At 34.8% G+C, this 26,383-nt stretch overlaps 1 protein-coding gene across 2 annotated transcripts in view; it reads right to left on the bottom strand.

The window, feature by feature from the left end:
• The window catches only part of MICU3 (mitochondrial calcium uptake family member 3), an 82,831-nt gene continuing 60,060 nt past the window's right edge, over positions 3,613-26,383 (bottom strand). For both annotated transcript variants that reach the window (XM_018042023.1, XM_018042024.1), the window contains 7 exons: positions 20,668-20,763; positions 15,901-16,001; positions 15,223-15,394; positions 12,024-12,132; positions 9,085-9,242; positions 7,981-8,049; positions 3,613-5,987 (listed from right to left, as the gene is read on the bottom strand). In XM_018042023.1, the coding sequence (XP_017897512.1) occupies positions 7,981-8,049; positions 9,085-9,242; positions 12,024-12,132; positions 15,223-15,394; positions 15,901-16,001; positions 20,668-20,763 (705 nt within the window). In that variant the 3' untranslated portion in view covers positions 3,613-5,987. The remainder of the gene's footprint in view (positions 5,988-7,980; positions 8,050-9,084; positions 9,243-12,023; positions 12,133-15,222; positions 15,395-15,900; positions 16,002-20,667; positions 20,764-26,383) is intronic.

Here is a 26,383-nt window from a genome sequence, read left to right as displayed (position 1 = left end):
ATTTTAGGTTTTATTATGGTCTAGAGTAGTCTTACTCCTAAGGCATGTCCTTAATTTAATTCTTGGGTTGTTCAGTGAGGACTTTACACAGTGGATGATTTGAATTCCAGTGTCTCCTAGACCTGTGTGACCTCCAGGAGCCATTTTCTCATCTCATTTCTTCCATCTTCTGTTTTGTTTGGGCTTCATTTCTCTCTGTTGCAATGTGGAAAGTGCTTCCAGGCAGCAAGCCAGAGTGAATGTAGAGGCCACTGCATGAATGTCCTTCCTCTCAAGGATCAAAGCCTTGAAGTATTTGTTGCACAATGCTGTAGTTTCTAACTCTAATACCAGTTAATCACAACTGGACCCACAACTCCTGAGTTTTTGATTTAATGCCTGCAGGTTCCCTATCATTCTAGTTTCAAGTACCTGTGAACTTTGTTGCTCTGGCCTGAGATCCTCACCTGTGTTCCTTTTTCCAGGGAGTCCAATTTAGGCTACGAGCTACCTTAATCTACCTAGTTAACTGGGGCTTGGCTTGTGGATTATTTAAAATTTTACTTTTACTTTTTTGGGGGAGGGGAGTCTAGCTATTGTGACGAAGTTAACTTCCGAGTCTCTTAAACTTCAAATATTAGGGAGCAAAAACACAAGCATTAACATTATAATCAGAAAAATAACAGAAAAGGACAACAGGTATCTGTATGAATTAGTAATGTAATATTTATGTGGTAATTAATCACTATGAGAAATTGAATTATTAGTACAATCTACTCAGCATTTTGTGCTGCTTAATTTATTTCTCAAGTTCAGATACTAGCTAAAGGACACTTTCCATAGACTTGAATCTTTGTAAATTTTAGAAAAACATATTTAAGTTGACAAATGAAGACTGACATTTGGCCATGCTTTATTTAATAGGCTGAACACCAACCAAATCCTACTCCTTTATTTGTTCATTTTGCAATAAGTCTTGACATCACCTTCTCCACTTTCTTAAATTTGCTTACTTAGCAGGGCACAATGCAGTTCTGATGTACAATCTGATTTCAAAAGAATCTTTGAGACAGCTAATCTTCTGTACACTCACTGTAATTAAATATTACAGCACAAATGGTACGTAAGATACTCACCTTCTTGAGAACCTCTTAGCACCAAAGAGAAACGACATAAAAAAAAGTATAGATTTTCAGCCTGTTTTTTTGGTAGATTTTTCAGCTTGAACTTTTAACTCTTACAGCACCTAGAGCTTGCAAGGAATAAAGCATTATATACCATGGATTAGAAATATCTTTATTAGTTGTCTTTCCTTCTGTCCTAAACTCTCTTTTTACCACATTTTAAAATCTGCTAGAAGATGAATCTCCTTAACCATCAAGCTGCCTGCTCCATCCTTGAAAATATGCAATAGGAAATGCTGTACTGAATTAGACTAGTGGTCCAGTTCAGTTCTTTGTCTCTTCAGTAAACGTCACCAAAATACATTTTGTAAGACAGTACGGCTGCTATCTTTAACTTTCCAATAACTGATATCCACTAGCTTTCCTTTATCAATTAATGTCTTTCTCATCCCTACCATCCAAGCTTAAATATGTGGTGGTTCCATAAGTCCACAATCACCATCATACTTTAATTTTTCTTAAAACTATTACTATCTGGTTCAAGAAGAGGTAACTTAACTCTGGATTTGGTAAATAAATCCATCTAGCACATGACTTTCATGATTTAGTTTTATTTTTTTCCAGACTGAGGTCCTAAGTTTTTAAAATGTGCTTTTCTCGAAAAAGTAAACAAAGACATGGTGAAAACATTCAAATCGCTCAATAACAGCTCATTAAATATATGAGCTTATGGCTCCCTTCATTAAATATACCTATGGTTCCATCTTCAAAGGGCCTTCTGAAAAAAACAGTAGCTAGGCTGTGGACTACCAGGTAGGAGAACTCTGACCAGGCAAAGAGAAAAAGACCTAGCAATACCGATAGTCAAGGTGCCTCACCTGAAGCGGCCCCGCCAAAAACAGCAGTGAGCCGAACCCATCAATCAAAACTCATTTCGTGCACACAGAGCTTCCAATTTGTTTTAAAATACAAACATATAGCAAAAGAAGACCAGAGATTTGAGAAGAACCTTTAATATGAGACCCCAAAACACAAGCAGAATAACGTAATGAGGCAATGATGAAAGAAGAAAACTTCAAAGAAACTGAAATTAAATAATCGGAGAGAATAAAACTTGAATATACAAAACGTGAATAGCAGACAATAAAAAGTAAATTCAGAGGAAAAAAGTTTTCCTATACGTACATATTTATGATACAGATAATTTACAAATTAGGTACAGAAACTAATAATAAAATAGAACAACTGTAATAATATACTATGATAACAGTTACATGAACATGGCCTCTCTCTCCAAATATCTTCTTACACAAATTAAATGACTTTTCCATCTTAATTGGGCACTTACCACGCTCTGTGACTTTTGCAGCTTGAGGTGTGACAGTAAAACTGGCATGAATTTCTTTTTCCTTCTTCACAATTTCGGGAACAGAAGATTTGTTCTTAGAATGGTAGATCTTAGCAATCTCAGCAAATGATTTGTATTCTTTTCCTTATTAAGTTAAAAACTTTCACTTCACTTAAAAAAAGCACTGTATAGCTTCTTGGGCTTCCCTAGTGGCATAGACAGTAAAGCGTCTGCCTGCAATGCAGGAGACCTGAGTTCAATCCCTGGGTTGGGAAGATCCTCTGAAGAAGGAAATGGCAACTCACTCCAGTATTCTTGCCTGGAGAATCTTACGGACAGAGGAGGCTGGCAGGCTACAGTCCATAGGGTCACATAGAGTTGGACGTGACTGAGCGACTAACACATTCAAGTTCACGGCTTCTCTTTAACATATCCAAATTGCCAGCACCACTAATCTTGTGCTTTGGGGCTATTATTAAGTAAAACAATGGTCACTTGAACTTAAGCACTGTGATACCATGACAATCGATCTGATAACTAACAGGCAAGAGATGCTGAGCAAAGGACTGATATGCAACTCAGGAAGGACATAGTGGGATTTCATCCTGCTACTAAGAATGACATACAGTTTAAAACTTATGGATTATTTATTTCTGGAATTTTCCATTTGATATTTTTGGACCCAAGTTTACCACGGGTAACTGAAATCATGGAACATGAAGCCGTGGATAAAGGAGGACTACTGCAGTTTATTTTGGGAACTAGTAGATTTCTAGGAGTTGTCTTGGTAAGATGATGCCTACAAGATACCAACACTAGTCAAATGGGCTGCTGTAGTGTTGGTATAATTATTTTAAGCCATTTAAATGGCCCACCTACAAAGCAAAGTTGATATTCCATTCACATGTAAACTTTCTGAAAGTTTTCCAGTACCCATGATATAATGTATGACTCCTATTAGGCACTTTGAAAGGTTTTATGGCTCTGTGATTTATTTACTTACAGAAGTGTTGATGAGATTAATTTCTTGGCCTGTACTGATATAGCAGACGGCATAAGATCAATGGAGGTTTGGTAATCAGCAAAGATTTTCAAAGTTTATATGTGACATTTTTCAGAAAGACGTTATTTAGTTCACAAATATACACAGAAGCAAAGTACTACATTTCTGATTTGAGAGCAAGTATATTTATTTTATGATAACATAAGAATGTAAGACAGGTCACTTTACAGTTATTTTTTATAATAAGAACAACAGACTACAACTTAAGTTAAATGAAATTCTTAGTATGAAATGATTTTTAGAAGACCATAAACCTTTTATCATATAGTCTCCTGTAAACAGTATGATACTAAAATTTTATGAATAGCTTCATCTTTCCAAAGAATAATTTGTAGAAGATACTGAGAACTGCATACATGTATTTAGTATAGTACTATTTTCAAAGCATTTAAAATTTCTTAAATTGATGTAAACAGTCCAGTGAGATATTTTTACCTTCCATTTTATAGATGATAAAGTTCAAGAGTGATAACATGGAAAATCACCATAGTTTACTACTCTTTCCCATTTCAATTGATCAGAATACTTTATTTATTTGCAGTATAATATTATGCTGCAGTTTTAGATGAATATCATTGTGATAAGCAATAATGAGTAAAGTTTGCATAGGTAGTATTCCTTGGGAGAATGGCAGAATTATTAATAATCATTAATAATCTTAATGAGCTAATTCAGTTTTAATCTTTATTGATAGGACTGTTCTAAATATCAATTTTTCCATGTATGCAAGGTAACTTAGGTTATAAGATAAAAATAAGTTGCATTATTTCCATTATTATACTTTTCCATTAGTTCCATAAATTCTTTGCATATTTTGCATTATTTTTCCATTATTTTAGATAGTAAATAATATTGAAGACATTCAATGAAGGTAAAATGAAGCTGGGCATGTTAAATGAGAAGGTATTTTCACTTAGCCAATCACAACCTTCAAAGCAGGTGAAATTAAATTATACTATATGAAATCCTAAAACTTACGAGTCATATATTTCTATATCAATATAATAAATAAGTCAGATAAAGAATGTAAAAAGTCTACCAAATGTACTGTCAATGCTAACAGCATTTTCTTGGAAATAATAATACTTTTACAAATAGGCTGATGCAGAACGATCAATTTCACATTTAATAACTTATAAAACCAAAGTCAGTATTTATTTTCCTGTGCAAAGCAAGGTAATAGTTGGAGTGTGTGCAATTTATATTTAATACATCCAAGAAGATAAATTAACTATCTTCCACATACAGTATATAAATTAAATCCACTGTTCTATTTTTGTATAGTATCCTTTTATAAACTACACTCTTTAAATTGAAAAGATTTCCAATAAATAGTATTGAGTTATTTTCCCCATGTGAATATTGAATTTTGTTGTTTTTCTTTTCTTTTTAAAGACATTTTAAAATAATGAATTATATTTAAATTATTCATCATTACTGCCTGTTGGGCTCACTAGTCCATGTGGTCCTTTCACAAGAAACAAAACATTAACTTCTACCTAATATATACATCAGTCTTCTAAACCATTTTATATTAGTCTTTATAGTATTCATTTTGATACTACAGACATATAATAATAATATGCAATAAGTTACAGTGCCATAAGATACTAATTTTATTAGTGTTATTAACATGTACCCATCTGCTGTCAGAGCTGCACCATGTTTAAAACAATAATGGCAATAACAGTGACTACTGCTACAAAAACTACCACTGTTTCCACCATCAATGTATGACTTTTTTTGAGAAAGAAAGATCTACATTTTAAATTTCTTTACTGTACACATAAAAGAATACCAGATATTCTGTTGACCTTGGTAAATGAACAAAAACTTAAAAAAAAAACTTTATATGATTCAAACAATAATGCTAATTAAGTACTTTTAAAAGTTAAAAGTACAATGTAAACCATCATATTGTACAGTAGCTTAATTTCTACTTGTGTTTCAAAATGATTTCAGTGTAATTAAAAACCTGGTAAGTAACAGAGATCTATTAACGATTCTAAGGGCCCTAAGATAAATCTCAAGGAATATTCACTTTCTGAAAATAAGTTCACAGTCCAAAACCAAAGGGAATATGTTGCTGTTCATTTTTAAGTTATTTAGATTCCAGGAGTCATACATTATTCAAAAATGAGACAAATTTCTAATAAATTAAAAAAAACATTTAAAAGACATTCTTATATAGTCACTGGAAGAATCTATACACTTCTGAAGGGAATGAAAAAGTGCAGAGTTCAGTAAATAACACAAAAGCTCAACATAACACGCAACATCTGTAATTAGTAAGAAGATGTATCTTATCTGTCTTACGTTCAAGAATTCAGTTCAAGAAAAAATTATAATTAGCGTTTCACCTTTTCCTTCATTTCTACGAGTTCTGATTTCAGTCTTGCTTCTGCCCTCTGAAATGTTTGCTTCTTGGATTTTCAAGTAGATAATAATCCTTTAAACTCTGCTTTAGCAGTACCTAATTTAAAAAATATGTAATAACATAAAAGTAACATTTATTTAGGATGAAATTCGGACATGATGGCATTAATCAGTTACTATAATAATGACAAGAAACAGTGAGGAGCATAATAAAAACACCCAACTGATAATATAAGAATCAGACTTATAAACGATTTCCTTTAACTTAAAAGTTGAATGAAAACTTATCTAATCCTCAATCTTACAAAGTTCTAGAATCAATGTAGTCATTTTTAGCTATGGTTCCATATTCTACTACATAGAATCAATGATGTTAATGTGACACTATTTTAAGTTGGTTAGATACACTATCTATAGAACATATAAATAGTATAATCCTACTGCTTTTTAAAAAAATGTTTAGTTTAACTTTTTATAATAAGGGCAATATAAAGTTCCCAGAGATTAGGGAGACCTGACCTCTGTTAGCTCAATCATGACAGTTACCCCCTTAGCTAAGTAAATAAGCCTGGTGCTGCTGCTGCTCCTACTGCTGCTAAGTCGCTTTAGTCGTGTCCGACCCTGTGTGACCCCACAGATGGCAGCCCACCAGGCTCTGCCATGCCTGGAATTCTCCAGGCAAGAATACTGGAGTGGGTTGCCATTTCCTTCTCCAATGCATGAAAGTGAAAAGTGGAAGTGAAGTCGCTCAGTCGGACTCTTAACGACCCCTTGGACTGCAGCCCACCAGGCTCCTCCATCCATGGGATTTTCCAGGCAAGAGTACTGGAGTGGGGTGCCACTGCCTTCTCTGAAGTAAATAAGCCTACTTATCACTAAATATTTTAGACCAGCAATCCCCTAATTGAGTTCCATAAAACATTAGGCTTCAAAGCTTTGCAAAATATCAACTACTGCTGTTTTCTTCTAGGGAGACAAATCAATAGTGGCATGTTAAGATCTTAGTCCTATTAAAGTATTTAATCATGTTTATTATGATTGTTTATGTTTCTCATAGTTATTTCAAAATAGCTTTGGTCTTTTAAGTAACATACACTGATATCCTATGCATATGGACCTCGTTGGTAATGATGCTATAGACAAATATAAATGCTTTAAGCTTGAGAAAAATAGGAAAAAACAGATATTTGCAAGCATGTAAATGAGCAAAACTTTCATTTCCAAGAACTAATCAGTACTCACAACTGACCAAAATTTTATAGTTGACTTTTTAAAGAAAAAAGAAAAAAAACTGAAAGAAAAAAGGGAAAACAAATCTCTCATCTTGGAGATCATCAACAAGTTTAAGGTATTTCTTTGGGTTGATACAAACTGAACAAATCTCCTGTATCTTCCTCAACTATTTCATTCTCTGGTGATAGTGCAGTAAATAATAGCTAAGATGGTTTTATCATCACATAGAATGAGGAATTCAAATCCTGTTTTGCAGCTGAGTAGCAAGTTATCTCGGGTAATTGACTCACCAAGTCTCTATTTTCTCTGCTGTTAAATGGGATTTCTGTCTGTAAGGATTAAATGAAATATTGCATGTAGAAGAACACCTAGTATAGCGCCAGGCACCCAAAATAACTAAAAAAAAAAAAGTTGTTATTATTGTAGCAGATGTTTGGACTCATGATTCTAAAAAATAGTAAAAGATATCCCTTAGAGGCTGATGATCCTTGATTATACAAAATGCAATCTGGATTCATTATACTGTACCTGCTCAGATACAAAACTGAAGGTTAAACGGAAAACTTTTCAGTCAAGACATTCCATGAGAATTTCAGCTGGAGTATTCCAGTTCATTTTTAGATCACAACTTAATAGTGGCAAACTAACGCTTTGTTATAACAACTATTCTTGAATTACAGTCCAAAATGAAATCCTTATAAGACTGACTCTGAAATTGAGTTAGTGACCTAAGATTTAAAAATAAATTATAATTCCATTTCTTTTAGCTATTACCTAAATATTATAATAGAAAAATAAATGACCCCTTTCTTTTATTGTTACTGAGAAAATTTTGACAAATAGAGGTGCTAACATACTTATCTACTATGAAGTTCCTTCTTCAGACAGGATTTGAAAGTGGGATACTTCTGAACTGTTTTATAACCCTGTGGAACAGAGGATTAAAAGTATAAATAAAATATGAGGTCATAGATATGCAATAAATAAAGCAAAAATAAAAATGCATAACACCTGAGAGAGGAAGACAGTGTCAGGGGTTTATAGCATATAATCATTTATGTGTTAATTTGATCTTGCTACTCTAAAATATTTGAGGAAAAAAATGATTTTCACTTGACTTGTGCCACCAATGCGAATGTTAACAACTAACCACTAGGTGGCAGTTAAATACACAGTATCTTTATCAGGGCAGTTTGGATTAAAACATTGTCTATGATGAGTCTTGATTTTTTGTACATATATTTTTTTCTCTTTTTAAATGTATAATACTCAGAGGTATTCTTACCAAAGAAGGAAGACTGAATATTCTAGCTGAATAGAAAACAGTTTTTTTTTCTTTTTCTATTTGTGGCATATCAAAATAAATTAAATGTGTAAACATGCACTGATTTATTCACCATTTCACTCTTTAAAATATATTTTTGAGATAAAAATCATTGAATTTCTTGAAATTATTTTGCAGTGTGAGATGTGAACAGGAACAAACAGTTCAACAAACAAAAAAACACTTTTTACCTGATTTTCCATATAAAAAGTACTGAATATGCAGTGACTTAAGAACCTCATGTTGCCTAGTGGAAATCTGCATCACATAAAATGAGAAATGGTGATATTTCTTTGTATACTAACAAGTCTTGAAGAGCCAGTGTTCAGACTGAAGTAATAAAAATGTTTGGCAACATCTCCCCCCGACCCCAAACTGGGACAAATACATTAAACTAATTGAGTATGAAAACAAGTTTTTGAAATTCAAACTGATTTTATATTTTAAAAAGTATGACCTTTTATCACCTCAAATTACTTTTGAAAGTAGGTAGGACTTTATGTTTTACTTTTCAAATATATAACATTTCTTGTTTATATACTTAAATATTCATATAAACTATTTCTGAAACTTAGATGGATTTTTTTTCCCCAAGTTTTTAAAAGGAGAGCAATAGGCTTAAAATGTATAGGTTTACCCGGAATCCTCTATGGAGTCTGTCTTTCATAATTCCAATAAATTCTTTATAGCTTAACTGATCATCTTTGTCAACATCAAAAATCTTGAAGACTGTGTTCACTAAATGTGGTGAAAGTTTGAGGCCAGTGGCTACGTAGACAGCACGCTTAAATTCATCTAGATAAATGACACAGAAAAGGGGTAAACCATTAATATTATTTTTATAATATGTGTTAGTTATCAGCAAAGTTATAATGGAAGTTTTCTTTTCCCCCCATAAATGTGGGTCATGATCTTATGTTAATGTAACTCTTTTCATTAATCATCCTATCTTTTAAGTGAAGTGAAGTGACGTCGCTCAGTCGTGCCCGACTCTGCGACCCCGTGGACTGTAGTTTACAAGGTTCCTCTGTCCATGGAATTTTCCAGGCAAGAGTACTGGAGTGGGTTGCCATTTCCTTCTCCAGGGGATCTTCCCAACCCAGGGATCGAACCCAGGTCTCCCGCATTGCGGGCAGACGCTTTACCGTCTGAGCCACCAGGGAAGCCCTCCTATCTTTTAGGGAACAAAAAATTTTTGTGGTTTTGGTTAAAAGGCTTGGTATCAACCACAGATACTTTAGAGGTTATTAAAGTGAATAAGTTCTCAAGGAACTTGCAGTTCAGGTGGGAGATGAGACACCTGCCCAAATAATCACTGCACAGGATCATGCAGAAAGCAGCAACAGAGCTGCCTTCGCAAAGAATTGGACACAACTGAATGACTGAACTGAACTGAACTGAACCTGAATTAAGGTGCTAGAAGTTGCAACAGAAAAAGAAAAAAAAAAAAAAAGGCAGATCTATTCCTAGCACCTGTCAAGAATGATGTTTTTCATTTCCTAGTTCCACAAAGTAAAAGAGCAGCCTTCCATTCTGCACCAGGTAAGCAGGTACTGACTCTTTTTCTCTTTTAAAGGTTGACTCTCTTTCCTTTTTAAGGTTGATTAGTAGATTTACTGGGCTTCCCTGCTGGCTCAGATGGTAAAGAATCTGTCTGCAATGCAAGAGACCCGGGTTCAACCCCTGGGTTGGGAAGACCTCCTGGAGAAGGGAAAGGCTGCCCACTTCAGTATTCTTGCCTGGAGAATTCCATGGACAGAGGATCCTGGCGGGCTACTCATCCAGATTTATCATGGCAATAAAACACTGGTGTGTTAAGGCAGGGCTCCCAAAGATTTTGGTTTTAATTTTTGAAAAAAAGGTTTTTTGGCTGCACTGCATGTGAGATCCTAGTTCCCCAATCAGGGATCGAACCCATGTCCCCTGCAGTGAAAGCATGGAGCTTAACCACTGGACTGCCAGGGAAGTTCCAGGTTTTGGTTTTAAAACACTAAAATGCATTAAGAACATCGAGATCAGTCAAAGGGTGAAATATGAAAAATTTTCAGGTTTATTTTACTCAGTGAGAAAGTGAATAAAGCTATGGAAGGGAGTCACTGTGTTTTCGAGAGAATTGTCATGTAGGGACTCCAGTGTGCCTTCTCCTATGGAACTTGGTAATAAAATAATGAGACTGTCCTCTGAAATTAAACTGGGGGATTAGCACTTACTAGATATGGCATAGGTAAAATCACTGTAAAGAAATAACCAAAACGTCCTTATATGGCAAGAGTATTTAAAAAATGATATGACCACAAGGGAAGGGAAAATGGTCACAGAATCCTGGGAAAGGACTTGACTTGTAAAGCCTCCCCACAGGAAAGGAAGGAGCTGGCCCTGAGGACAACAGCCAATTTTAGGGCAGCTGTCAGTTCAGTTCAGTCGCTTAGTCGTGTCTGACTCTTTGCGACCCCATGAATCGCAGCACGCCAGGCCTCCCTGTCCATCACCATCTCCCGGAGTTCACTCAGACTCACGTCCATCGAGTCCGTGATGCCATCCAGCCATCTCATCCTCTGTCGTCCCCTTCTCCTCCTGCCCCCAATCCCTCCCAGCATCAGAGTCTTTTCCAATGAGTCAACTCTTCACATGAGGTGGCCAAAGTACTGGAGTTTCAGCTTTAGCATCATTCCTTCCAAAGAAATCCCAGGGCTGATCATCTCCTTCAGAATGGACTGGTTGGATCTCCTTGCAGTCCAAGGGACTCTCAAGAGTCTTCTCCAACACCACAGTTCAAAAGCATCAATTCTTCGGCGCTCAGCCTTCTTCATAGCCCAACTCTCACATCCATACATGACCACAGGAAAAACCATAGCCTTGACTAGACGGACCTTAGTCGGCAAAGTAACGTCTCTGCTTTTGAATATACTATCTAGGTTGGTCATAACTTTGCTTCCAAGGAGTAAGCATCTTTTAATTTCATGGCTGCAGTCACTATCTGCAGTGATTTTGGAGCCCCCAAAAATAAAGTCTGACACTGTTTCCACTGTTTCCCCGTCTATTTCCCATGAAGTGATGGGACCGGGCAGCTGTAGCTTTTGGTAAATTAAGTAAAACTGTCATTTTCATATAACATTCTTAAAACTCGGTTAATTTAAGTCCATCTCTAAGAGGTGGCTTTACTGACAAAATTCGGGTTTCTGAGCCAGCAGAGAGTACAGGTCAAGTCAGTAATACAAACAAATAATATGAATGTCAACCTGTGATGATGTGCGTGGCATGGCTGGCTGGCCCTTCTATAGGGAGACACATACCCTTCTGTTACTGAGCAGCCATGAGGTTTTTTTCCCTTTGAACCTTTACAAACATCATTAGCTTTTCCCCATAATATGTGATGAAAGGCAATAATAAGTTTAATACCAAAATTTAGAATATTTCCCTAAACTGTGCTTAGGGAAAATGAATTTCCCATTGATGTATACACCAGACTTTCAGGCAAATGGATGATGAATATGACAGACATATCTAGTTAATTTGTTGTCAAAGGTTGCTAAAGAATTATGGTTTGCTTTTAATTTTTGGAAGTTTATTACTTACCTTGTCCTATAGAACGACTTGCAAAATTATACATATTTAAAGCTATCGCAAAGTCTTCTAGGTTGTTCAAAAACTGGAAAAATGACCTGAATTCATCAAATGTAATGCCCTATATTGGGAAAATACATGTAAATATATTTAGCATTGTCAAATTAATTAAAATAAATATCCACACTTACTAGATATAAATACACTAAGCTTCAGCAATATATCTTCTAAGTAAATATTTCCAGGGTACTTTCTGAAATGTTCTTTCTCCAAATGGAATGTAAAACTTCACTCAATTTTTTCCCATGGGTAATGTGCTACTATTAGCAATGATAGGTGAAAACACTGTCATAACAGCACAGAGTTTAAAAAAATGCTACAATAAAAATGAACTTAAAAATTTCTATTTTATTTCAAGCCTGGATTTTTTAAGCCTTAAAAGTAAATATAATCATTATGAAAAAAATATTTACAAACTTTCTCCTGTACATATATTCTTTAAATATATTTTGACATTAGGTCATTAATGCCTTTATAATGACAATGCAAAATAAAAATGTCCCAAAACCCACAGCAGTGTGCTTTTACTTGTTCCTGCTATGATAAGGCTGTCAGGACAGAGGAAAGAGGTTCAATGCACATAGAGCTCTGGCAGGCCCAGCACAGGGCTTGGGGCAGGATCATGGACAGGACTCAGTAATGTTATTTACATAAAGTGAAATTATTGCCACTGTTATAGCTTCAGTTAAACAGGAGAGTTACTTGAAGTAAGCACAATGTATCTCTGATAATACAAATTTGGACATGAAGAGCTGTATTTAATTAATGTGTTCTTCTTAGCAAAATGAACAAAACTGAGAGAGAAAAATAAACTGAGAAAGGAGTAGAGCTTAGGCTTAACAAATTCTGACCTTCCTGCTGGGGTAGCAGGAGAGGGGAATATTTTATATAATAGGTACGTATGTATTAGGTTGGAAGGAGAGACCTCATTGAGAAGTAACGCAGTGAGCCATGTGTATATCTAAGAGAAGAGCTTCAGGGACTGTCTATCTCTTTTTCTAGTCCTCATGACCTTTGGTCCTCTTCATAATATTTACCATTATCTGAAAAGACATCATTTACTATTTTTCCTTTACTTGTTTGTTGTACCTCTCCAGTGAAATGTATTCCATGAGAGAAGGATTTTGTTGATCTTATCATTTTATCCACAGTGGCTAGAATAAGGCCTAGTAAACAGCAGAATAAAACCTAGTAAATACTATAAATAATAGCTTAATGTTTCCTCGACAAATGAGAGGAAATGAAAAAGCATTTTAGAAATGTAAAGTGCTATTGAAATACTATTAGTTGTTATTCTTTTGGAGAGATGGAAATGACAGGAAAAAGGAAAGGCAGAAGTAAGATGTGGTAGGAACAACACTGGCCGTGAGAGTCTTGGGTTTGAATCCTTGGCAAGTGTCTTAAGTGCCTGAGAGCCTCAGGTTTCCATTTTCTAAAAAAAAGTTGTCAATATCTGGAAGGTTGCTCTAAGGATTGATGAGATAATGCAGAAAAAAAAAGAAAAAATCAATGAGAATCAATGCTGGTTCACTTGCCATATTTTCCCTTCTCACTGTAATGATCTGTTACGTTTAAGATGTGCTATGCTTAGTCACTCAGTCATGTCTGACTCTTTGTGACTCCATGGACTGTAACCCACCAGGCTCCTCTGTCCATGGGATTCTCCAGGCAAAAATACTGGAGTGGGTTGCCTTGCCTTCCTCCAGGGGATCTTCCCAATCCAGGGATCGAACCTAGGTCTCCTGCCCTTGAAAGTGGATTCCTTACTGTCTGAACCTCCAGGGAAGTCCAAGAAAACTGTATGTTTAAGAGATCTCCATCAATGAAAAGTTTTCAGAAGCTGAATTTAACTTAAAAGGAAACTTTCTGTTTTTTATTTTTTTGGCTACCCCACGTAGCTTGCAAGATCAGAGTTCCCGGACCAGGCCATGGCAGTGAAAGCACCGAGTCCTAACCACTGAAATGCCAGGGAATTACCCAAAGAAAATTTCTTATTTTGAAATAATTTGATGTAAAAAAATAGTTACAAAGAATTCAAATGTAAAAATGTATATGTAAAAAACAGTACAGAGAGTTCCCGACACACTTCACCCTAGAACTGAATTTTTTGAATTACGTATTTTTATAATTTTCCACTGGATAAAAGAGAAAAAGCAGATACCTCAAGGCCCTAAATAATACACCAGTAGCTTGAGAAAATAGTACAGTTTCCAATATTTATTCTTAGGGAAGTGTCTATGAATTGGAAGAAATTTAGTTCAACATGTAAAACAGATTAAAAAAAAAAACAAAACCCTAAAAGATTATATAAACCAATAGTCAAAAACATCCAGTCCTTTTTTCCTCATTCCATGGGGACCTGCAGAATTGTCAGCACCATCACAGTGTAAACAAACTCAAACTGTTTGCAAGTTTTCCTTGGATAGATTAACTTGATCCTTCTACAAACACAAATAGAAGGCAATATATCCCAAACATCCCATGCTTTAAGAGGTGCTTGTAACACCAGTTCTATTCGGTTGCAGTGATGCATTCAAATACCACTAGATAATGTAACTGCTCAGAACTGCTGAAAATATGTGCTACTAAACAAACAGACAATCAGTTGTCCCAGGTTCTTAACCATTCATGCCGTCCAAACTCTTTGAAAAACCTCACTTCAACTACTGATAAAATCATTCACTCATCAATAGCTGTCTTCCAGTGACCTTTTATTAAGGGTATTAGGGAAATGAATAAAGTGTGACTGAAATTATGTCAATATAAACTATTTTATATGAGGTGATGTTTACATAGTAGCCAAAGCATATAGCTCAGCAGAATTCTCTTGAAAAATGATATTCATAATGTGAATAAAACAACTGTTGATAACATTAAAGGTTTTCAACATGTCTAAGAAAAATAAGGGTAAAAATAAATAAAAAATTTAATAATTTTAAAAAAGAAAAATAAGGATATGTACCCAGAATTTTAAATTCATCAGTTTTTAAAATTTAGCAGAGCACTTAAGACACATAGGAACAAAGAGTGGAATATATTCAAAGTATGTATGAATCCACAGGGGAGCAGAACTAACAGGACAATATATTTTACAGACCTATATAATTATAAGCTAATAACTGTTAACAAAATAAAAATGAGGATCAGATACCTTTTCTTCAGGTATACTGTAACGCACATTTTCCAAAAATACTGATGTATTTTCCACATTTGTATATCGTAAAAGAATATGAGCAAAGTCTTCTTCACTGATAGTATTCATCCCATTAGAGTAGGAAAGGAATTCTATTTCTAAAACTTCTGTTTGGAGGTTATCCATGAACCTGTGACAAAAAAAATATATAACCAATGAATAAGATAAGTGAAGAGTGATGGTAACAGATGGTACTTGGCCTCTGAAGACTTTTGCTCCTTACTCTGTAAAATGGGCATAACAATACCTTGCAGGGTAGTGATCAGACTTAAAGGAGTTAATGTGTCCTGCCTAGTATTTACTATCATAAATACTATATATGTGCTTATTATTACTTATTGTTACTGTGGCTTACTAAGACTAAGGAATTGGTAATATTCTTTCTTCTGAACACATAGGAAATAATCCAGATATCTAGACTTTTTTTTTTTAATCATTCAGTGACTTCCTAATATATTTATCAATATGACTACTGGTACACAGGCACTGATGGAAGTAGATATTTGTTATATGTTATAGAGAGTATCTTTAGCTAAAATGAGAGCAGCAAAGAGGTGAGTGTCACTGCAATAGATGACTCCTTTCTGACTTTAGTATGTTAACATTTTTCAATACGAGTATAAAAATTAAGCTCACCTATAAAAATCTTCAAAGTTGAGTTCAGCTTTTCCTTTCTTCCCAAAAAAGTGTACAAGAAGTGTAGTATCTGTTACTAAGTTTGTAATGTCATCAGCACGCTTAAAAAAAAATCACAATTTGAAAGTTAGTTACAGAAAAACAGAATAGGAATGTCCAATATCTCCCAAAGAATGTAAATATATTAAAATTAGAGTAAAAAGCATAAAGATGTATCAACACATGCCATTACAGTTAATAAGAAGTTCAAAATGTGAAAACAAAATTATAGATGAAATTGATGTTTATCTTCAAAAAGCTTAAAGCTCTGATTATATAAGAAGTATTCAACCTCACATTGTGGTTTGAGTCTTTCAAGGCCCTTTATGTGACAATACAGATACTAAAGTGTTAGTTGCTCAGTTGTGTCTGACTGTTTGCAACCCCATGGACTGTAGCCCACCACACTCCTCTGTCCATGGGATTCTCCAGGGCAAGAAGACTGGAGTGGGTTGCCATGTGCTCCTCCAGAGGATCTTTTTGACCCAGGGATCGAACCCAGGTCTCCAGCATTGCAGGCAGATTCTTTGCTGTCTGTCACCAGGGAAGCCCCTATGTGACACTAGGTTAGTATAATTTTTGAGTAGTGCTTGAAAGGCACTACTACTTTTACCAATAACTTTAGGTTGAGGAGGTAGACTGATGTAATGGAAAGAGGAAGGGATTTGAAATCAGAAGACCTCAGCTTACTGACTTTTGATCATCGGCTTCCTTACCTGTAAAATGGGAAAAAGCCTATCTGTAATAACCATTTTGAGGACAAAACTAGAATGTGAGTATAAATGAAATATACAAATGTCCTTATTGGTAGTCATAAGATGTTTTGGACAAAAGCATTAAAACCTTTGGAGGGTGAGAGAAGATATCTCCTGTTAATTACAGACATTCTTCTGTGATTCTGTATAATCAACTCTGGTCAGTTTATTATCCAAGGAACAGCTTAACTTAGGAGGAGGAGGAAATATCAAGGTATTGAGAAGCATGCCTAAATGGAGCATAAGAGTGGAGGCTCAAGCTGATCAGAAGTCAGCAAGGACTGGAGTATTCATCTGCGGGCCAGAGGGATGGGATGTGGAAGGGGTCAGGATGGCTAAGAAGAGGAGCAGGGGGCAGGTTTTAGAACAAGTTGCTACTTCACAAATAAGCAGTAGTGTGATGAGCAAACAGGAACAATGAACTCTAGAGTCAGATATCTGAGCTTTAAATCCTGACTTTTTCCCTCATTGGTTAAGTGGCCTTGGGGAAGTTAATCTCACTGAGGATATTATTATCCTCAGGAATAACAGCAGTACTTACCCTAAAGGGTTGTCATGAGGATTAGATAACCACTGTTAGTCAGCACTATCACTGGCATATTGTAAATGCTCAATAAATGTTAGCTATTATTATTAATTTCTGTCAAATCTGTATATTCTAAGAAGTTGAAAAAGGACAAGACAGGAAATAATGTTGGAACTTAATGCAAAAAAATATTTTTGCTTGGTACACTCTTACTTCTTTTGTGTTATTGAAACTACATGTATTATACAGATCTAACAAAATGCCTTACAATGAGGGGATATAGGAACACTAAAGTTAGTGAACTCAGATAACATAATTACGAATGTTTTCCTCTGGTGTTGTCATGTTCCTGATCTCGAGACATAATACACTGAAATGAGATGGCTTTGTTTCACACAGCTTTTAAATAATGACCTCATTCGGCCAGTTTTTCTCATGCCCATTGAGCAGAGCAAATCTTCATTTACAGTCTTTCATCATCAAAATCTTATTAGACTTAGGTTGCACTTATCCAGATAATCCAGATCCACAGAGGCATAAATAACAGTTGGACATTAGAGAGAAAAATTAGAAAATGGAAATGGTGAAAACCTTTTCGCCTCATTCAGTGAAACAGAGTACTGTTGGCAGTCACTGAAAACTATACCAGTATCCTTGGTATCCTAACAGTGTTATACAACTTAAATCACAGGAGCACTGAGACAAAAATAGAGACTTTATCCCTTTGATTCTTGTGCTTATTGTTAAAATAAAATGAATTCAAGTTTTCATAACAAAGCAAAAAAAAAGAACCCCATGGGCCATTTACATGAAGAGCCATTATCTAACTCTGTTTTGACTAAAAATTACTTTAAATGACTTCATAAAAAATGAAATAAATTTAAAAACCTGCATAAAATAAAAATATGTCAAATTATTAAAGAGTTTAAAGAAATTCTTTCAATGTATTTTTATTGATTACTATGCGATAATAATCTTATCAAGCTCTATTCAACGGCTGGAGGAAACCTTCAAACTCTTGATATATTAGTGAAGGTTTTAAATAACCTACTAAAACTTATTAAGGGTTAGTAATGTTTAAAGCAAATAAGAAAAAAATCTAAATTTCATCTGTAAAGCTCAAAACAGTTTGTATAATTCCAGTACTCACAGACTGTACTCAACAGTTGCACAATAGACATAATATACTATGAATTTATTATCTATTATTTTGGTTAGAAAGTGGTATAATTTTTCTGAAAGCGGCATATTCACATTTTCATTATCACAGGGTTATACTATCACTGAAAAAAATCTATGGTTAGAAACAGCTCTGAAATAAGCATATGAGAGGCTAGTATCAAGTTTACCTACATTATGTAAAGAGACCTGCTTTACTCTCAATATTTACATTTTAAATATAAAAGAAACAAAGAAATACAAATATATACAGATCTAAGCTTTCTGTCTGAACTAATTTGAATACTGATACTATTAACAATTCAATGTTACACTGGCATCTGTAATAACTGATAAGGAATTATAATGAGTTGGAATTTAACTACAGCTAATTCTCAATTATCCTCTCTAATGTTAGGAAGGTAGTAACGGAGATAATCCCTCAATAATTATTTTACCTGAAAACACAAGTTTTGCTTTCTTTTCATTTTACTTCATACTTCCCTTCATCCAATTTATTTTCATGATGTTTTAATTAAATTAGTCAGCTTATGATTATAGCTGTGGATTGATTACAGTCAATGGTGTGCTAGTAAACTAGCTTGCAAAGGGAAAAAAAAAAAAGCCAGATTTGTGGTGTTTGCCAATGTCTAATACACTCCTATCACGGCCACTTTGAAGGTATCAATGGGATGTCACAGAATGCTGAGTTGGGAAGAGATGTGCTATAAAAGCCAGCCCCAGCACAAGTCTGAAAGAGCAATAAACATCTTCAAGAGATCCTATGCGAATCTTATATATAAGATCTTTGAGTATATGTACGAGCCGACTGGTCTTCTGATTTAAACCTCCCAAGATTTAAATTAAAGCAGATTGTGTCTAACTGCAAGAATTTCTTTCTAGCAGAGTTAAATGAGATTAAAGATAGGCGGGAGGCTGAGAGGCGAACAGTCCGTGGTGGAGAGAGATAGCAAGACAGAACTGCTAATTTGAAGCTGGGCACAGCTGGCTTGTAGGGACTCTAAGGACTAGTGTCCCCAGTTGTTCTTACTTTTAGGCACTGACTACTATGTGCCTACATAAATGATTACAGAATCAAGCACTTCTAAAATATGTGTAAGTAGAATATCCATTAGCACTTTATGCCCCCAAATAGCTAGAATTTAAAAAGGTGATTTTTAAACATTAATAATTACTAGCCATAATCACATTATATTTATATATCACATACAGACTAAATATAGGGAAAAATGCTTTATTTACTTGTTTTAGGATTTTAAAATTGAGCACAAGTAGCAAAATTAGCAATTCTAAGTGTCTACCATGCTCTTGAGATGTCAGTTGAGTAACACTGTATATATGGGTAACAGAAGTCATATCTGATCCAGTTTACTTCTCTAGATAGTTTTAAGTGTAATTTTTAAAAACAAAACTTTAGAAAAAGAAATGAGAAGCCAACTTTAAAGACAAAAAGGTAATGAAAAAATACATTTCTTAGTATTTACTGAAAAAGTCCTTTACGATAAGCCAGCCAGCCATCTCTAATAAAGTTCTTAAAAATTCTTAATAGGAAACATAGAACAGTATTCAACCTATAACACATAGCTCATCTTTTAAAATGATAAATTCCTATTAACGGGCAAAAAGAGAGTAGAGTGGTGGGAGCCGTCCGCCTGAGTACAGCAAAAAGGTACGTCTCTATGGAATTCTAAAACAATAATGAGTGATGTAATGGTCGGCCTGCTTTTAATTTTCCATGCACTGGCAATCCTAACCAATGTCAAGGAAAAATGTTCCTCCCTTCCTGGACAGACTGCTCTTAGCACAATTCCCCCATGCCCACTCTGGGTGAGCTGCTCACTATGAATAGTGGGAAATTGGATTGTTTAAATCTACTGTAATTCTAAAGCGTTAGATATCTTTTACTAAGTTCACGTAACATTGAAGTTTATAAGGTTAAAAGAGTCAGTGAAACTATAAATAGTATTTTCAAATTTCCTAAAAGTGATCCTAAAGTGAAAAATAATATTTCCTTTTAATTAGGGTGGAAAGTCAAGTTTCTACAACAAGCAGGTAGATTTAGACAATTAAAGGTGACCTTGCAGCCCCTGCCAGCACAGCTGACATATTCAAATATACCAATTTATATGTAGGAATTATTGCTTTCCTGGAGAAAAGGGAAGATACAAAATACATTTTTGGTTTCATCACTGTGACTCTAAAATGAAACAAGGACCAGATTAAGAAAGTAGCACGTGGTACAAGGACCTAGTTGAGGTCCGATTATACCTCTGCGAGGTCTGAGAAGAGTGCTTGGCTTGTGTTACGTCTTAGTGTATCCCAGTAGCTTCTGGAGACGAGTTCCTCAGCATCTGATTTAAGTACCTGTGGAAGTTTTTAAGAAGCACAACTGAAATCTAAAGAACAGTCCCAAACAATGATAATTTATACACTCTAATCTCTTCTAGCCAAACTTGAAAAGGAAATAAAACACACTAGCTTACCTTTTTTGTTTTCTGCTGCACACAACAGTATTGTATTACATCGCTGGTAAACCCAGGCCATTTTCAAAGCGGTAACGTATATAACCACTATTCCTAAGTACAATGTGGCTTTGTCAAAAAATCACCTTCTTCACTCCCAGGCCCATGCCCTTCTACTGAGACATACATCCCTTCTAAGAAAGTGTGAAATAAAAATTTTATTCACACCTGTGTGAAGTAAATTTATTTGGAGGAGATTTTGGTAATTTTATAGCAACCTGGGAAAATTCTACTTAACTTAAAAATGAATTGTTAGCTAGCATGTGTTAGTGCATCAAAGAGTCAAAATGACCACATCCATACGTTAGAGAAAATTCAGATTAATCCAAAACTTGTCAGGAAGAAGTACGTGAGTTTCAGGCAAACCACTCAGAGCTAATCAAGGATTTCTTAAGTGTATCTATGGTAAATAGATCAGCTACTTTCTGGTTTATCCCAAGGACACAGCACCAGCTTCTACCTCAGCACAGGCTAGTCTGAAGGTGATAATCAAGATGAAGAAGTGTTGTCTAATCTTCATATGAACTGTCGAACTTCAAGCTTAACTTGGGCTGTAAACAAAAGTAATTAAATCTGGTTTCTGTCAGAATTTATCATGGAAGATTTCACAGATTCTCAGGCTTGGTCTTCTTTGGGTTACTGTGAGAAGAAAAATGCTGCATAATGAACCTAGGGGTGAGTGGCTGACGATAAGAGAATTTTCATTTCTCGTGTGTGTTAATTTTCAAAAGTCCAGTGCCCCTAATGAAATAATAAGCATCTGGGAATTATTTCAAAGACCTATATTTTAATTCATAATTATGAACTAGAAAACACTGCCTACTATGTATATTTTAATAAACTCTTGATAAAATGTTTATAATAAGGTATCATTAAGCAGGAGTCACTTATATAACATAGATGTATTTACTACCATAACAGTAAACATAGTAATATGGCAAGAGAGTGTGCTCATCACCTCCTCTAGTAACTAAATAAGCTTTCACCGAGTAAAATTAGCTGAGTGGAGAGCTAACACAGTTCTTTTTCTTTTCCATAGAGATAAGAGAACTTTGATAAATGGTTACTAGATTAAATACTCTGCCAAGTTATCTAAATATTTTGACTGTGGATATATTTTTAAACTGTAACTATAAAGTTGGTATATAATAAAAATAGGATTGTTAAACCAATGAAACTAGAAAATAAGGCTTACTGCACAATTATTAGGAGAATAACAGGAGATTTGTTCTATGAAGCCAGGCCTCTCCCCTACTTTCAAACACTGGTCACCATCACCCCTCCCTGCCATCACACACAGACTTTTATGACAATATTTACAACATATGAAGGGATAAAATTAGTTTGACAACCTATATTGACATGGATCGCTATAGGAAAAAATGTATGTTCTGAGAATAGAAAAGAGAGAAAGGAGGAAGAAAGGAAGGGAAAGAGGAAGAGAGAGAGGAAGGAAGAAGCTAGAGTGAAGCTAGTGTGAAGAATTCAGGTACTGGAACCCTAATCCCCAAGGTGATGGCATCAGGAAGAGGTGGGCCTTTGGGAGGTGATTAGGTCATGAGGCCAGAGCCTGCAAGGATGGGATTGGTGCCCTTAGCAAAGGGGCCTGAAAGACCTCCCTTCCTCTGCCTACCACCTGAGGACACAGTGAGAAGGTACCAGGAAGTAGGCCCTCAGCAACTATCACACTGAGGCTGTTGGCTTGCTGACCTGGGACCTCCAGCTTTCAGAACTATGAAAAAATGAGCATTCATCATAAGTCATCCACTTTATGCTATTTTTATATAGCAGCTCAAACAAACACAGAAGGAAAGAAGTAAGGAAATAAAATAAGGGAGAATGGGAGGCTAGAAGAAGGGAATAAAAAAGGTGGTTAGAGGGAAAAAAAAGACTGATTTAGAGATGGGAATATACCACTGTGGAAAGCAGAACAGTGGTGTCCTAAGGTTGTTCATGTCCAGATAGGCAAATAAACTATATACATAGTATATTTGAGAAAGGTTATACCCAGAGATTAGGTAAACTAGAAGGGAAAAAAATCCCAAAATAGCAGCGCATAGAATTGGTCAGGAAACTGTCTTTGCTATTAGTGATATTTTAAAACACACACAGAAAAATAGAAACAAAGAAAAGAAAATTACATCTTTATAATTTGGGCCAATACAACAACTGTGCCCTGAGACACCATAATCTGAGAATTGTACTTTAAAGTCACACAGGACTGCAGGTCTCTGCAATGTATCACAGAAATACACCCACATACAAGTCTTCCTGGAAAACACACACCCTTAACCCAAGCCTTCAAGAATCACCACAGACACATTCCAACAAATACATGCTCATAATATGAGATCGTGCGTGCGTGCTAAGTCGCTTCAGCCTTATCGGACTCTTTGCAACACCATGCACTTGTAGCCTGCCAGGCTCCTCTGTCTGTAGGATTCTCCAGGCAAGAATACTGGAGTGGGTTGCCATGCCCTTCCATGAAAGAACGTAAGTCACCACAAGTAGGAACTAGCAGAAAAAAACAATAGAACCAGAGCTGCAGATTTCAGATCTGAAATGATTAAATATGGAATACAACATAAGCTTAATAAATTTAAAGAATATGAAGTTGCATGTGACAGGATTTTTTAGGAAAAACAGACTACTGAAAATTATTAGGCTGATTAGAAATAGTAAAACTCCTAGAAATGAAAAACGAACCACTGAAATTTAACTGAACTGAACTATATACAGCTAGAGAGAAAATCATTAAACTTAAAGGTAATATGAATAAACTATACAGAATGCAGTGTGAAAAAATAATGTGGCAAATTAAAGAGGAGTTGACAGACATAAAACATGAATATCTATGAAAGCTCTAGAAAGTCACAGTCGAGAAAATGGGAGGGAGGAAACATTCAGAGAGACACTGGCAGTAAACATTCAAGAAATAATGAAAGCAAACAATCCTCGCATTTGAAAAGCCCAATAAATTTCACGATAAGTAAAAGCAGAAAGATAGACTGTAAGAAAATTGTAGAATAGCAAAGGGAACCTTAAAAGCACCCAGAAAGAAAACTGATTAACTACAAAAGAATAATTAGACCCAAAACGGACTCTTCAATTTCAACAATAGAAGCCAGAAGACTAGAATGACATCACAAGCTGCAGAGAACAAATGTCAATCTATAATAATACACCTAGTAAAATTACCTTTCAAAATAATGGCATGTATACATATATCAAATCATTATACACCTGAAGCTAATATAATATTATACGCAAATCAGTCTCAATTAAAACAAACAAATCCACAGAAACGGAAGAGACTGGCGGTTGCCAGAGGCAGGTGGCTGGAGGGGGCAGGGAACTGGGTGACGGTGGTGAAAAGGGGCAAACTAGCAGGAATAAGGTGAGTGAGTCTTGGGGTGTAATCAACATACCGCCTGGTAACGACGGTCAACAATACTCTACAGTGTACTGAATGCTGCGAAGACAATACATCTTAGTTTTCATCACAAGGAAAAAAAAATTGTAACTAAGTGATGGGACAGATGTCAACTAGACTTACTGTGGTGATTATTCTGTGATAAATATATATATCAAATTATGTTATACACCGTAAACTGATACCATGTTATATGTCAATTATATCTCAATAAACTGGAAAAAAACTAAGGGCAGAATAAAGAGATTTCCTGAGAGAGGGTTTTTAAAAAAATTATCAGAAGATCATCAGTTGGGGATATACTTTGTGAGTATAAGATTATGAGATTTAAGAAGGGGAGAAATTAAAGAGGGAATTACTGAGAAAAGAATAGCAAATTATAAGTAATTTGAAACAAATATGGCTGATACATATTTTAGAAGTCTAACTTGGTAGATTAAAAAAGACAAGGGTAGACGTTGTTTTAAGTACTCATATCAGGAGCAGAAAGAATGGTACTAAAGAAATTTTAAACTCTATTTTTGAGAAAGAGAATAAAGATACACTCCAATCTAAGACTTTATTATTTTAAGTATATTTACTAAAATTTAAAGAATAACTACATAAAGAAAAGAAATACAGTGAATATCTTCTAAACTAAAAATAAATCCAGTTTGTATTTGTATAAATACAAATGAAGAAAGGAGAAAAAAAACAGTATATAGAATGGCTAAAGTGAATCCAAATAAGTTAGTCATCACAGTAGTATAAACTGAATTTCCAATTAAAAAGCCCATGTTATCCACCCAGAAAAAAGAAACCAATAAAGTACACAACATACACTTAAAAAAAAGACATATCCAAAATATAAGGAAAAAAATAGGTTGAAAATGATAAACCAGGCTTCTAGTAATGAAAAGCTAGAAAACAAATGCCAATCTTCTCACTGAGAACAATTGAAGAAACTAGACAAAATATAATACAGATGTATCTTAAAGCATCTTAAAGACACTATCTGCCTTTTATACTGTATTTTCAGGTACAAAAGCAATGGTGGGTAAAATTTCTGAAGCCTTAGTACAATGACAGCAGTGGGACCAAAGACCAAAGTCATTACATTTTTCAGAAACTGTCACATTCTTCAGTTTCATATACTCACATTAAAATAAAATTCACTTAAGAATATACTTGCTGAAGAACAGAACTCATAATTTTGGTAATTTGATCTTTGAGCACACATCTTTTTAACATTCAGTGTGAAGGGAAGCAAGCATAAAGCACTTCTGCTAATGAAGTACTATGGTTGTCTTGAGAAAAAACATCCAGGTGGTGACTTGTGTTGCAAGGTAAATTAGCCACTTTTTTCATGAACCATCATTTTTACTTGAAAGAACAACTGATAAGACAAACTATGGTTATTTAGACCTTGGTATATGGCAGACATCTTTTTGGAAAATGAACACAGTGAGCCTCTAGCTTCAAGGGAAACAACTGATAGTATTTGCTGCCAAAACAATATACTGAATAGACTGAATACAGAAGCCTCTAAGAGAAACTGGCTGTCTTCTAAGTCAGATGTTAAAGAGATTTGAAACAAATGTAAAAATGCTACTTTCCTCATTACATTTTTGAAGTTATTTTTCATAAAAAATGTTTAGGATAACAAGTGAGTTTTTATTATTTTTAAATATATGAATAACTACTTTAAAATTTCTGAGTTTTAATTTCTAATATGGTAAATATAGATAAATATATCCAAAATATGAACAAAACTTCTTTGGATTCTCAATAATAAAGGGGTCCTGAGACCAAAACATTTGAGCACTCTTGCTTATAGTAATAAAAATGAACGAACTAGGACCATTCATTAGATTCAATAACGTAGATGAAGCTGACAATCATGATGAGTCAAAGAAGCAAAACACAGAAAAACTCATATAATATGACCTCATTTAATTGAAGATCAAAGTGGGGAAAATCAAACTGTATCATTTTAGATACATAAAAAGGTTGTAAAATGACAAAGCAGTGATTGACATAAAGGTCATGA

Source organism: Capra hircus, chromosome 27, assembly GCF_001704415.2.
Source record: "Capra hircus breed San Clemente chromosome 27, ASM170441v1, whole genome shotgun sequence".
In the NCBI taxonomy this organism is placed as follows: Eukaryota; Metazoa; Chordata; class Mammalia; order Artiodactyla; family Bovidae; genus Capra; species Capra hircus.
Note: the sequence above shows the minus strand (reverse complement) of the source record. Positions and strands in the feature narration are given on the sequence as shown.